Source organism: Crinia signifera, chromosome 4 (assembly GCF_055691185.1).
Source record: "Crinia signifera chromosome 4, ASM5569118v1, whole genome shotgun sequence".
NCBI classification, from domain to species: domain Eukaryota; kingdom Metazoa; phylum Chordata; class Amphibia; order Anura; family Myobatrachidae; genus Crinia; species Crinia signifera.
This window is the reverse complement of record NC_139220.1, coordinates 119,523,820-119,537,396: the sequence shown is the minus strand read 5'-3', so window position 1 is coordinate 119,537,396 and position 13,577 is coordinate 119,523,820. Positions and strand designations below refer to the sequence as shown.

At 46.1% G+C, this 13,577-nt stretch overlaps 1 protein-coding gene across 4 annotated transcripts in view; it reads right to left on the bottom strand.

Moving 5' to 3' along the window:
- Positions 1-12,791, bottom strand: part of ACSS3 (acyl-CoA synthetase short chain family member 3) — a 137,748-nt gene extending 124,957 nt beyond the window's left edge. Inside the window, exons 1-2 of one of the 4 annotated variants that reach the window (XM_083182318.1) lie at positions 12,758-12,791; positions 6,523-7,085 (exon numbers count right to left, since the gene is read on the bottom strand). In XM_083182318.1, the coding sequence (XP_083038444.1) occupies positions 6,523-6,914 (392 nt within the window). In that variant the 5' untranslated portion in view covers positions 6,915-7,085; positions 12,758-12,791. Of the gene's footprint in view, positions 1-6,522; positions 7,086-7,223; positions 7,242-9,317; positions 9,341-12,691 lie in introns of those variants that run through there. The other 3 variants (XM_083182317.1, XM_083182319.1, XM_083182321.1) reach the window with 3 other exon arrangements.
- Positions 12,792-13,577: the final 786 nt, after the last annotated feature.

Below are 13,577 nucleotides of genomic sequence, written 5' to 3'. Positions count from 1 at the left end.
AATCTCTAAAATATTAACTGTGCACAAAAAGAAGGGAAGATAGTCTCTTAGTTGCACTCTTACCATCCACAGTAAAATGATTAGGATGTGGTCCTTTTTCAATGCTTTTTTCCTTTTTCAAAGATTTCAAAGATTTTCCAAAGAATAAATGACATTGGGAAAAGAAAAAAACCATAGTGTGACCAATATTACAAGAAGATAAATAGTCTTAATAATGAATATAGGATCTGGCCCTCCTCCACTATGGGTTGTGGAAAGTTTTTCCTCTTTACAGGAGCACCTCGGTGTCGATGATAGAGTATTTCTCTTACATGAAGCTTACATTCATACGTGCTATACCAGACACAAAAGGGTATCTTTATCCCAAAAGGAACTTCACACCATTCAAATCAATATAGAGATGATGCTCACACGTCTGCTTACAAGGTGTACACCTTGAAAAAGACTAAATATATGTCGAAACGCATTGGTGTTTCCTGCAGGTACACACTATAAGATTGAGACTTAAGGGGTGAGCGTGTCCGGGTCCACTCATCACCCTTGCCTTCTTTCTTGTTTTTACCATCTGGTGTGGTACCTGTTTTATTTACTATTATATTAATAAAATTGTTCTTAAAATTCACCTACTCTGAGAAGAAATTTCTTTGGATTTAAAAGAAACCTATTTGACTTGCCCACACATTACAGATTTGTTTCAGTGATCGGCAGATTTTGGCATCAAAATCGGGTCTGAAACGGTATTTGCCAATGAGCTGGGTCCTAAATTCAGCGCAGTGAATATTTAATGAGCGCTCATTAAATATTCATAGCACTGGAGACACCCCTCGCCCGTGGGTTAACATCCCCTGACTCTCCCCCCCCCCCCCCTCGCAATATGTTAAGAAACCCCCCCCCCCCCCGTGCAGCCGGTGCCTCCGTAATTGCAGATCCCGGCACTGCAGTATGGACGGATGCACATTGGGGGGGGTTTGTTAGCCCTGGGGGGGGGTGTTAACCCACGAGGGGGGGGGGGGGGGGGGGCGCTGAAGACTTGCTTTGACCCTGTATTTGGAAAGTTTCCAAAAACGGGTCTGCCAGTGTTAAAAAAAAAAAACGCACTTAAAACGGTAATATACCGTTTAAGAGATGCATTGTGAAAGGGGCTTTACCTGGCAGACCCGTTTTGGAAACGTTTTCAAATACAGGGTTTAAAGCCAGTTTTGCGGTCTGAAAGCATTATATGCATACAGAAACACACAGGAGGTAAAGAAAAAAATATATATAATAAATTTCATAGCAAAAAAAAAAAAAAAAAGTATCCATCAAAACAGGAGAAATGTAATTATCTAAAGAATTTCTTTTGAAAATTTACACCACTCAATTTTATTTAACTAATTTATCAGAACGACCATTTTTGCCCATTTTTTGGATTTTGAGAACAAATGGTTGATTGGTCATTTGGGTCTATAGATTACCAGATTTTCAAACACCTGGAGGACTGGACAAATAATCTAGTGTGTATCCGGCATAAGGGCGAGATGTATCAAATGGAAAATGCGGTAAAACCCCGGTTTGACAGCATTTTCCAATGTATCAAAAATGATACCGCACTGAATAGAAGCCTATGGGCTTCTTTTCGCGGCCCGCCGACGCAAACCCACCGCCTCGCCGACCCCCCCTCTGGCTTACCTTCCTGAAGGGTCCTCCTGGACCCAGGAAGGTAAACCCCTCCTCCCCCTAGTGAAGCAGCCGCAGGAGGAGGCGACACCGGGGACAGCATGCTTAGCTGTCCCCGGTGTGAGGGGAGAGCGTGGCGGCAGGGAGATGACGGAGACCCCCCGCACACCAGAGTACAGGCATCGCGGGGGGCCTCCGTCATCGCACTGCGATGCCAGCCGCATATGTTAGTACATATGCGGCAGCATCGCGGAGAAGGGCGGCGATGTATTTTAATACATCCCACCCTAAGACTGAGCTGATCATCTTTCCGTCCTCCCTCATAACCTCAAGTCCTCTAGCAATCAAATACACTGTCTTTAGGCCCATATACATTTGGCCAACTTGTCCTAATGACAAGTCAAACCCAATTTTCCTGAGCTCCCAGGGAGAGGTCACTAAGATTTGGCACTTGATATGCCATTTTTTTTGCATGTGATTGATCACATGTAAGCCCAGGGAGCTGCAGGCGTCAGAATTGAAAAATACTATTAAAAAAACTGGGCAACCGCTGATCGACTGAGAGCTCTGTCAGCCAATCAGCAACCTCTGATTGTATTAGGCAGGAGCCCATTCTTTTGAACTTTTTCAATTTTCCCCTCCGCGCCCCACTCTCCACACGGTATCACAATTTGCTGCGGATGGCTGCACATAACATTTATCTTATGTGCAGCTGTCCAAACTCAGACTCTGATCAGATGTCATACACTTGGGATTCGGGTCGATTTCTCGGCCTGATCCACTGGAATTTGGTGAAATGGGGTCCAAATTGCATAGTGTATGGGGGCCTTTTCAGTTATATGCGAGTTTTCCCTCTCCTGCAAACCACACATTCAATACCTCTTGCAGTTCTGCCACTTCCATGTCAAAAATATTTCCAGGATACAGGATGAGATGAACAAACAGGCTTACAAAGATGAAAAAATATTTGTGTTGTCACTCAAGGCATTTTGTAACCTGTTGCGGGAAACACTAATCTAAATGATAAAATATTTTATAAATATATAAAAACAGCTACATATATATACACACACACACACACACACACAGTGTAGGCAAGTGAAGAAAAAAATATCTGCAGTTTGAATGCTTTAAAAAATAGAAGTGTTAATAGTTTAATTTTATCAATTAACAAAATGCAGAATAAATGAACAGAAGACAAATCTAAACCAAATCTATATTTCAATTTTTTTTTTTTATAAAACACGTTACCTGCACTCTGTTTTAGTTTGTCAGTTACTGTTAAGTTCTGAGTACCCTGAATTGTTCTGTGTGAGCCATACTGTATGTGCGGTGCTGCGAACCATTTGTCTCACCTTATAAACAAGATAATATGTTAACTAAAGAAAGCTGTATATATTAGGCAGTACATAAGAAAAAAAAAAAAACACAAGAACATAAAATGTCTTGGGTGCCGGACAGTATCCCGACAGTCATTACACCGACGTCGGGATACAGACAGTCAAAACCTCGAAACTGGGGGTCCCGATGGCCACCGGCTATTCTCCCTCGTGGGGGTCCACGACCCCCATAGAGGGAGAATAGAATAGGTGCCCACGCAGCGAGTCACTGTGCCCGCAACGTTGTGAGTGCAGCGAGCCACAAGGGGCTTTGTTGCGCTCACCATGCTGTCTGAGTCCGGCCACTCGGGATCCCGACATCAGGCTAATGACTGTCGGGACCATATACCACACCCAAATGTCTCCACCTACCACACAACAAAAATGCTGGCCTGGCCATAGGAGGTAAAACTATCAAGTCCATTCTTATATTTCTATGCAACCACTACCTTGTAGGCCTCATCCACTTTTGCGATATGGCCACTTTTTATGCGATTGCGACGGATAGCATAAAAAGTGGCACATCGCATGACATTTATCTGCAATTACGATGTGAGGCCCTTTCACGTGCACCTCGCAGCACAGTAGCAGATCCTACAGGCTGCCATGTATATTTGTTGCAGCCCGTAACCTCTGCTAGGATCACATAGGATACAAAAGAACCGCATACAAGTGTGTTCACTCTAGGAACGTTTTAGAGCAGGGTTCTGCCCACCAAGCAGGCATCCCACCCCACCCCCCCCCCCCCAAGCATGCACCCCCCTACTGAGCGGGAACCCCCAACCTCTCTCCATCTTTCCTCAAAACTGTCATCAGCACCACTAGGTCGTGTTATACAACTAGGGTCACATCCCTGACCAATCCTGCCAGCTATAGCACGCACGTCAGGCCTAAATAGCAGAGGAACCCTCTCATACTTACCAGGACCCCGCTCCATCACCACTTCGATTCCTGCTGTCACTGCTGGATGAATCATGCTCCCCGCAACCCCATCCACAGATAGTTCTCATCTGCATGTCAGCGCAGGGGGAGGGTGGGAGACACACACAAAAGGGCAGGTTGCATTTAGAAGCTTAGAAAATGGCCAGGGAGCCTATTCAGAACACTATGCAGTATCATGGGGTTATTCTGGTCCATTCGCACAGATAAGAACATTCGCACAGGGACCGAAGGTGGGCGTATGCACATGGGCAGGGTCATTACTACACATGTGCATACGCGTGTGCGTGCGACCATGGGGCCTGGGGTAGTGGCGCATAGTCGCGTTCGTGGGAACGCCCAGCATTTTATGGGCTTTCCCATGGTAATCGGCCCCTGACGTCGGGGGTGTGCAGCTGACATCTCTGAGATTCATGCACTTTCCACATCATTTGATGGTCAGCAATGGTTGGCCAGTGTGTACAATCGATATAGTGTTCCCTCAGCGCACCAATATCGATATCTATATTTATCTAGTGTGTACCCAGCATAAGCCTTCCACTAATCTGCTAAAAACAAACAGACTGGGAAGTGATCATAGCTGATGTCAGAGATCCACCAAAAACACTGTGGCACTCCTGGGTTTTCACAAACATACTTATAAAACCTTCCATTTTTTCCACCCCTGAACACAGCGCTTCCAGACAATTAATCGTGACTGCTATGCGTACTTATTTGCAAAATGCGTACTCGCAAAGCAAACTCTTTGTACATGCAGTTCAATGAGCGATCCATGCTGAATTAGGCTTTTGATATAGTCAACTATCTCCCTTGAACTCCTAGCAAATTATATAGTGCATACACACTGGTACCAGTAACAATCTCATTCAGTGACCTCATTGGGCCCCTGCTCCAAACGTGCAGATGTTGAGGATATGGTCAAGTTAAGCTTCATAGATGACGGAGGACATAGTTAACCTGAGCAGAAATACTAAGCTATATTACAAACGATATTCCTCAGAAGCGCCAAATTGCGCGATATCGTTTAAAAAAATATTACTTAGGGTGGTATTCAATAACCCCAGGTAATACATTGGGAGCAAAATCTTTCTACTTTAAATACTGCACAAGGTGGGTGTCTGATCAAAAGCATATTAAAGTATCCATGGAAACATTTTGCAAAGACCATATACACATATAGAATAGCTACTTTACTACAAACCATAGCCTTAGCGGTTGTGTCAGAATTCTCACAAACCGGACGGCGAACACCGTAGTTAATAATGCACACAAATGTGTCCATTCACACGGGACGGCCACGGCCCGGCCGCCCGGTTGCAGCTGGATCCCCCCACCAGAAGGGACGGAAGGGACGGCTGCCGGGCTGTGGCCATACCCACCACTAAACTGCTGGTTTTCGCCACCCGGCAGGAGCCGGAGCATGTGAAATAGCCCATACTGTTTGTACCCAGCTATCGGAAGTGGGACTCATAGCACAGACTGATCTTTCTGCAATAAGGGATTTAAGGGTAGATTCACACACACTCGGATGGAGGGGGCCTGTGCATGTGCAAACCCCATGTGCGAACATTTTCGGCAAGTATCACACTCGGAGCTCACACTGCCAGGAGCGGGGTAAAGGGCTGTAGTAGGGGGAACGCCCAACGAACACAGGCGTGTCAATGCCTGGTCAGGGGCATCCTCCCCAAATTTGTCCATCTCCGGCCAGGATAAAAGAGAGTTCAGACTGACTTATCTGCGAGCCACAATTAATTTTTCACCCGCAAATGCGAGAATTCACTTGGCGAGGGGGCCTTTGGTCTGCATTTACCTGTTCACTAGGCTGCAAACATACGCAGCCTAGCAAACAGGTCTGAATCAGGCCCTTAGTCTGGAACTGGAATGAGACAGCTCACAGAACATTCCAGGAGACACTTGGCAGTGCATACCAATTTTTTATTTTATTTTTTTAATATAGGGTTATTCTATAGGATCGACCGACAAAAGACATTTTCGCATGACATTACAGCGGTTCAGTAAAAACCTGTGTGTTTTCGTGGTTTCAGAGATTTGACTTTGTTTGGCAGTCATTCACTGCTTACGAGTAGCTTAACGCCACCCCGCCGAACCTGGGTTGGGAGCTGTATTTTGCAGCAACATATACAGTACATAGGTAGTAAATGTACTTGCGAGTTCTCAGATTGCATTGGAATTTATAATATTATAGCTTACTGGTCTGTAGCTCTGCTCTCCTAGTGGTGTATGCAGCTCCCTGATACTGTGTGTACATTTAGAAACATGGCCAAGTCCCATATGGTGGCCTGCTTATAGTGCAGCAGGGTCAGTGACATATATTACACATCAGTGACACTTTTACACACACCATACATGCACGGTGCGGCATATCCCCTAGCATTGCATGATCTGCAGTACGTAATGGGCGTCTGTGGGCATGTGCCTGGCTGTAACAACAATGTGACACCACCGTGGCAGTGTGCACAGCGTCAGTAAGAAACATTGGTTTAAATAACAATAATACTGCCATGTACAGCAGCAGCAGCACACTCACCACTGTGTGAATGGGGGATTGGAGTTGTCCATAACTCTGGTCCATGGCTTAAACCATGTAATGCCTTCCGCTGCTGTACCCCAGGCTTGCTCGGGGTCTAGGACTGAGGTCCGGAAGGCATGCTGATAGTTAGCAGCTGGGCTGCTGCTGTCCCCGCACCGCGTGGAGTACGGTGCCCGGAGGCGGCTGCTGTTGCAGGTGAGGGGGGCGGCTGCGGCCTGGTGACGGGTCCCCTCACAAAGCCGGGCATTGCCCCATGCCCGCTGCACAGATGGGGGCCGCTGTGCCCAGAGAGCTGTGCCCCTGGCAGGCTGCGGGCCGGGCGGGACGGTGTGCCGGAACCCCCTATGCAGGCAGCCATGCTGGGACGCGCGTCTCACACCAATGTACATGTTTGTAAAAAAATAAACAAAAAACTCGCAGGAGGTTAATCTGGCGACAGCCGTATGTACTTAGCGAGAGGCGGAAAACCAGCACTGGGTCCATCCAGTCCACACAGATGTTATCTTCCAGGAGGACTCACTCCACCGCTGCTCCCGGACGGGTTTCCCGATGCGCCCGACCTGGGAACACAAAAATGTTTGCACACACTTTGTTATATATTTGGTAGGAGACGGAATGGTGATATCTGGGCTGGTTGTTCATTTACAGATGACATAGTAATTGGCTGTGCATCATAGAGAATATAAAGTTTTGCTTACAATCTCAGTGCTGCCTGCTCTGTGAGGACACGTGTGTGACACATAAGGCCCATACACACTTGAAGATTTTCATTTCAAAAGACTTTGCCAAAATCTTTGATAGATATATCTTTCACCAAAGTAGTGCGTACACACTGAGCTATTGTCCCCAAAGAGCAAGAGATTTTCAGAAGGGCGAAAGACTTTGCTGAAAATCTTTCATTATAAATGGGCTGGGTTTGAATTCCAAGGGTTCCGACGTGGCAGCCCTCACGCATCACCCGCCGGCCTCCCCCCCGTGGAGCCATGCAGCGCCGGCCGCATCACCCGCAGCCCCTTCCCTCCCTCGGAGCGATACCCCGTGGAGCAACGCGGCACCCGCATCACACCCCCTTCCCCAGTGGAGCGAGTAGTGCCGGAGCAACCCCCCCACCATATATATATATATATAATATTAATAATATTTGCTGCCTTTAAATTAAAAGGTACTTGTGTATTTTGGCGGCGCCCATCGCATCGCATACCATAACGCAAACGATGGTATGCGATGCGACGCGATATCGTACCATAGTGCACGATGGCATACAATTTTGAAATTGTATGCCATTGTACAATGCCCTAATGGGTGCTTATACAATGTTAAGCACCCAAATGGGTGCTTACAATGTTAAATGCACCCCCGCGCCACCCCCCCACTATAAACATGAACCCGAAGCGTGGCGAGCGCAGCGAGCCCGCGAGGGGCGGCGGTACGCGTCCTACGACCTTTTCATACCCCCACTATCCACGTCGGCGTGGAGTTGAGAATAGAATAGTGTGGCGAGCGCAGCGAGCCACCGAGCCCGAAGCGTGGCGAGCGGACGCGGATACCTGTGAAGCCCGCGAAGGGACGCGTTTACCTGTGAAGGTATCCGCGTCCGCTAGCCACGCTTCGGGCTCGGTGGCTCGCTGCGCTCGCCACACTATTCTATTCTCAACTCCACGCCGACGTGGATAGTGGGGGTATGAAAAGGTCGTAGGACGCGTACCGCCGCCGCTCGCCACGCTTCGGGTTCACGTTTATAGTGGGGGGGTGGCGTGGGGGTGCATTTAACATTGTAAGCACCCATTTGGGTGCTCAAAAGCACCCTTTAGGGTGCTTATACGATTTTTGGTCGTATAGGGGGTCCAAATCGCGTCGCATCGCATCGTATGCCATCGGGTGCATGGCATGCGATGCGATCTGTTCGTCGTACGACGGACATCGGGGGCGCCGCCAAAATACACAAGTACCAATTAATACATTGGTGGCAGTGTGCAGAAATATATAAACATTGGTGGTCAGTGTGTTTAGCTGGGCAGACAGCACTTCTGTGCTGTCTGCTCCGTGTTGTGCAGGGTGGGGGGCGGGGCCAGCCGGGTGTTTAACCTCGCCGGGGAGCAGCAGCAGCAGCAGCCGGGCGGCCAGAGGGAGAGCGCAGGGTGACGTGAGTATGACAGGCGGGGGGGCGGTCCGCCGGGCTGAAAGTGGTTAATCTTTCAGCCCGGCAGGCGTACACACATGGCGATGATGGATGAAAAACCATCCATCATCGCCTCATCTGCTGGTAAAACCAGCAGATGAACCACTTTCCTAGCGATGATGCGGGAGCGCGCATCATCGCTAGTGGGCAATCTATGTGCCATACACACTAGGCGATTTTGAGCCGAAAATCGCTCAAAACTGCTGTTTTGAGCGATTTTCAGCTGAAAATCGTCAAGTGTGTATGGGCCTATACACTGCAAGGCTTTCTGATGGTTGTGCACATGTTAACAATTTAATAAATTAAACTATAACATGGTTGCCTACCTGACCCTCTCCTTCAGGGAGGAAATGCTCTGTACCTGGACTTCCATGGTAATGTATAATTGCCATCACCTCTGGGGAGCTAGGTAATTGATAAGAAAGGTGTTTCACCACAGGTGATGGCGATCCTACATTTCCAGGGAAGTCCAGGAACAGAGCATTTTCTCCCTGAAGGAGAGGGTCAGGTAGTCAACCCTGAACTATAAAAGACACATAGAACAATGGTTATGCCACTCGTTACCAAACGTGCACCCTAATAACATGGAAATGGATAAAAACTGGAACAGAACCCGGAACGCTGGACTGGACAGACTCCATTCATGAAACAGTGCCATTCCAGAGCTTGTAGACTGTAATCTCTCCTTCCACATCTCCCTGGTGACAGCTGCCACAGGCACCCCCTGGATGGGACACTACAAGTCATGGACGGATTATGCACAGGCTGGAGTTCAGGGATCCATTCCCATGGTTTTTACCTAGCACCCCCATATATACATGTGCACAGTCAAGTAAAATAATTAGTTCCACCTGTGGATATTTTAAAATGTGTCAGTGAGTAATGAATGCACCTGTACACCTGCCTGGTGACCTGGAACACGTGAACTGTGTGTGGTTCTGAGGACCGAGTTTGAGAATCACTGCTCCAATACATCATAGATGTATGGACCCTTTAAGAATGGCCAGTGAGACATGGCCAGACTCAGCATTCACCAGTGGTTTCCATTTCAACGTGTGCACTATCACTTGCGATCAGGGGCGCCTGGGTGCCCCCCCAGTCCTGGATGGAGGTAGACAGGGGGTCCTGGCAGTGCCACAGCAGGGTCCCACCAGTGTATATGCCATCAGCAGTAGGGTCCCTGTGGAAGATGGGAACTAGCAGCGGTATTAATACCGCTACTAGTTCCCATCCGCCGCAGGGATCACCGCTGCTGATGGCATATCCGCTGCTGGGACCCCGCTGTGGCACTGCCAGGATCCCCGATGGCAAACAGCGGGTGAGCTCCGACCATGGCCCGTGGGTGCTCGGCACCTATGCTTGCTATAGCGCAGGTTGAGTGGTACCAGACAGGAGACAATCTGTTCTCTACTGCAGGTGTCTTGGGACAGAGCTAATTAACTCTGCAGCAGTTGCACCACACCGCTTTGTTAGAAGATGCAGCGTTCACATTTGAATCCCACTCTGACCATACACAGAAGCTGCTGTACATGCAGGTGCCCTTCAGCGCTTGAATTCCAAAGGCCTGCAACTCTTTTGGTTCTGAGAGTTACACCCCTGTGTGGTACAGTACTATTTATAGTCACCTATGCTTTGGTTGAGTCTCCCATCATGACATCACAGCTGCCTTGCAAATTCAGTATATCTCACATCACATGGACATGCTGGATAATACAGCATACCTGACCATTTGATATTTTTGGATCAATCTTATTCATACACTGGTTTTTATATGGGCAATCCACAATTTTGGGTGGTTCAGCCAGATATTGATACTGAACAGAAGTCTTGAGTTCAATGTCACGAACCACCACTTGACACTTGTCTGTTGAGTGCAAAATAAATCCTGTATGGATGCTCAAGTATCTATTCAATTGCAAATTTTGCAGATGACTGCATGTAGTTAGCCGCCACGCATACAGAGTGAAATTCCACCCTATGTAAATCTGCACATGAATTGTGAACATTTTGGTATCCTATCCTTAGAAAATGCTCTCAAATCGCCCTGTGTGTAGGCCACATAAGCCTGCCCCTTCCAAAACTCTGCAACTGAGCTGTACAGGCTGATCGAGGCCCAAAGACTGCAGTGCTGGGACTGTGCAGCAATGTTGCTGCCCAGTGCGGACCTCCTTGGATTAAGTAAAAACTAGAACTCGGACAATACCCCGGTACACCAGACCAGACATCAAACTCTGCATTCTGTAGCTTGTAGTGTCCGGTCCAGGGTTGTCTTGTCAACACACACATACATACACGAGATATATATATATATATATATATATATATATATATATATATATATACATATACATATACATATATACACACATACACATATTAATGTTGATGTGTGATGTTTTTAAAATCCATTTGGATAATGTTCTGCAGCAAATTCATACAGAAAAATCTTTGAGATTAAATGGTAAGGAGATTCTCTACAATGTATGCTATTTGTTACATTAAGTCCACCAGATAGAGACATTGTAACCTCTGTGCACTCTCACTATAATACTTGGACTTTTTTCTTAAAATGAGGGAAGCGATATCACCTGTTAAACTCCGCCCTTCACCTCAGTATAAAAATACCCTCTGTGCAGTTGGAGTCACTTCTTTACACAGGTAACATACATTTGGCTATGGCAGGCGGTCACTGAATGTGCAATATAGACACTTTTTCACCAATATTGACATATGACACTCCCCAGGCTTTATGCTGACCCATTATTTTAATTGAGAGATTTGAAATCTCTCAGGCTGAATCTCCCGTTATGAATCTCTGGCACATATCTCTCAGTGTATACGGCCCTTACCAACAACCATGATGTAGAACGTGTGTAAACGTATGCTGCTTTCACATTGCATAAACGTTTAAGACCCTGTATTTCGAAACAGTATTTAAAATGATTCTGAGCTACTAATGCCCCTTTCAGACCGCACTTTTTAACTAGTATTTTGCAGTTTTTTAACCGTTTCAAAATGGTAATATGTGCGGTCTGAAAGGTGCAGAATGAATTTACCATTTCCAAAGAAACTGTATTTGGAAACGGTAAAAAAGCACGGTCCTACCAGTTTCATTTTTTTTTTGCTGTCTGAACGGGTCTGAAACGGTATTTAGGACCCAGTCAATAGTGGTCCCACTGCATGCATATTTAATGACCTGCTCATTAGATATGCACGGGGGAGAGAGGCATTTCACCAAAGACCCTTTCACACTGAGACAGGAAATTACTGCTTGCCCTGGCAAATACCCGGGTTTTTGAGGCAGTGAGAACGGAGTATAAGTTACATAGTATGTGACAATGCATGAATTATAATACCCGTTTGCATAAAAAATGGCATTTAAACGGTAATATACCGTTTTAGAGATGCGGTGTGAAAGGGGTTGTTACCTGGCAGACCCGTTTTTTTAAACGTTTTAATATACAGGGTCAAACCAAGTTTTGCGGTCTGAAAGCAGCATAAACCACTTTCACATTGCAGGAGAAAACCATTTTAAATAGCTTCAAGTACCATTCACACATTCAGCCCATTTAACGCCCAAGTAACACGTTTCAAGCCGTTCGCACTGTCAAAAAAATGGGTAGGACACTGCTTTTTAACCGTTTAACAAATACCGGTATTTGTTAAATGGTTAAATCACCCTGGAGCTTTCCCACTGCAGCTCTACTAGTTTTAAAAGGCTAAAAAAAATGGCAATTTACCATTTAAGACCTGCAGTGTGAAAGGGGTATTAGTATATTGTCAATACTTTTAAGCTCTGGTTAAACCAATAATAAAAACAATTGATACAGGATTAGAGACAAAAGCAAGTTAAGATAGTGTTGATCCTTATGTGAAAATAAAAACACAGACTGTATACAAGATGAGAGGATAATCAATACAAAGAGTGCAGAATTTCCTCAAAGATAATAAAGTATTTTATGGCTGAGTGTTGAAACACAACATTACCTCTGAACAGTTCCACGTAAAAAGTTGTTATGGTACTTATAACACAGTGAACTGAAACAAACATACCAGAATACAGTGGACCATTGAAAAGTTGTTTTTCTGAGATTCTCCACCTCCTTAATCAATTGTCAGGGGGAGTGACCATGATGAGGAGAGGCAGGATGGAAAGTTTAACTTCTTACATACAGAAGGAACATTGTATTGTATACTGTGCCACACACAGGACTTTTAAGGAAGTAAACGGTTAATCTAGCACTATGCTTTCAGATTCTTTCAGAATCCCTTTGATTTCTTAGGAAACCAGGCTATTATTCTTTTTCAAAAGCTTAAGGGGCCTATTTAATCAGGACCATTTTTATAAAATGATGTAGAAACAGCAGTTTCTGCTTCATTTTATTTATTGTTGCTATATATTAGCAGCCTAATGCAGAAGTTTTCACAGAAATTTTCATTCAGAAAGCTAATTAAAACTATCAACCTCCGTTTCGCATTATTGTCACAAATGTTCTGGGGAAGTAACTTGAAGGGAAAATGGTTCTCACTACTACTGTTCCTGCATGGGGTGCCAGATGATGGCATGACGGTCAGTATACCGACATCAGAATCCAGACTGTTCAAATGCATGGCAGTTAGGATCCCAACTAACAGGGGCTACTCTCCCTCAAGGGGATCCATGACCCCATTAGCAGGAAAATATAACCTGCACTCACCAGAGAGCCTGCAGTGTATTGAGCGCAGCGGGCCTGCAAGCGGCTTCATTGCACCCCTACCAGGATTCCAATGTCGGTATACTGACCGTCAGAATCCAGACCATAGGGCCATCATACCACACCCCCTGCATGTTATTTTTCATACATAGTGGGGATAGATTAACCCCTTCGGTGGT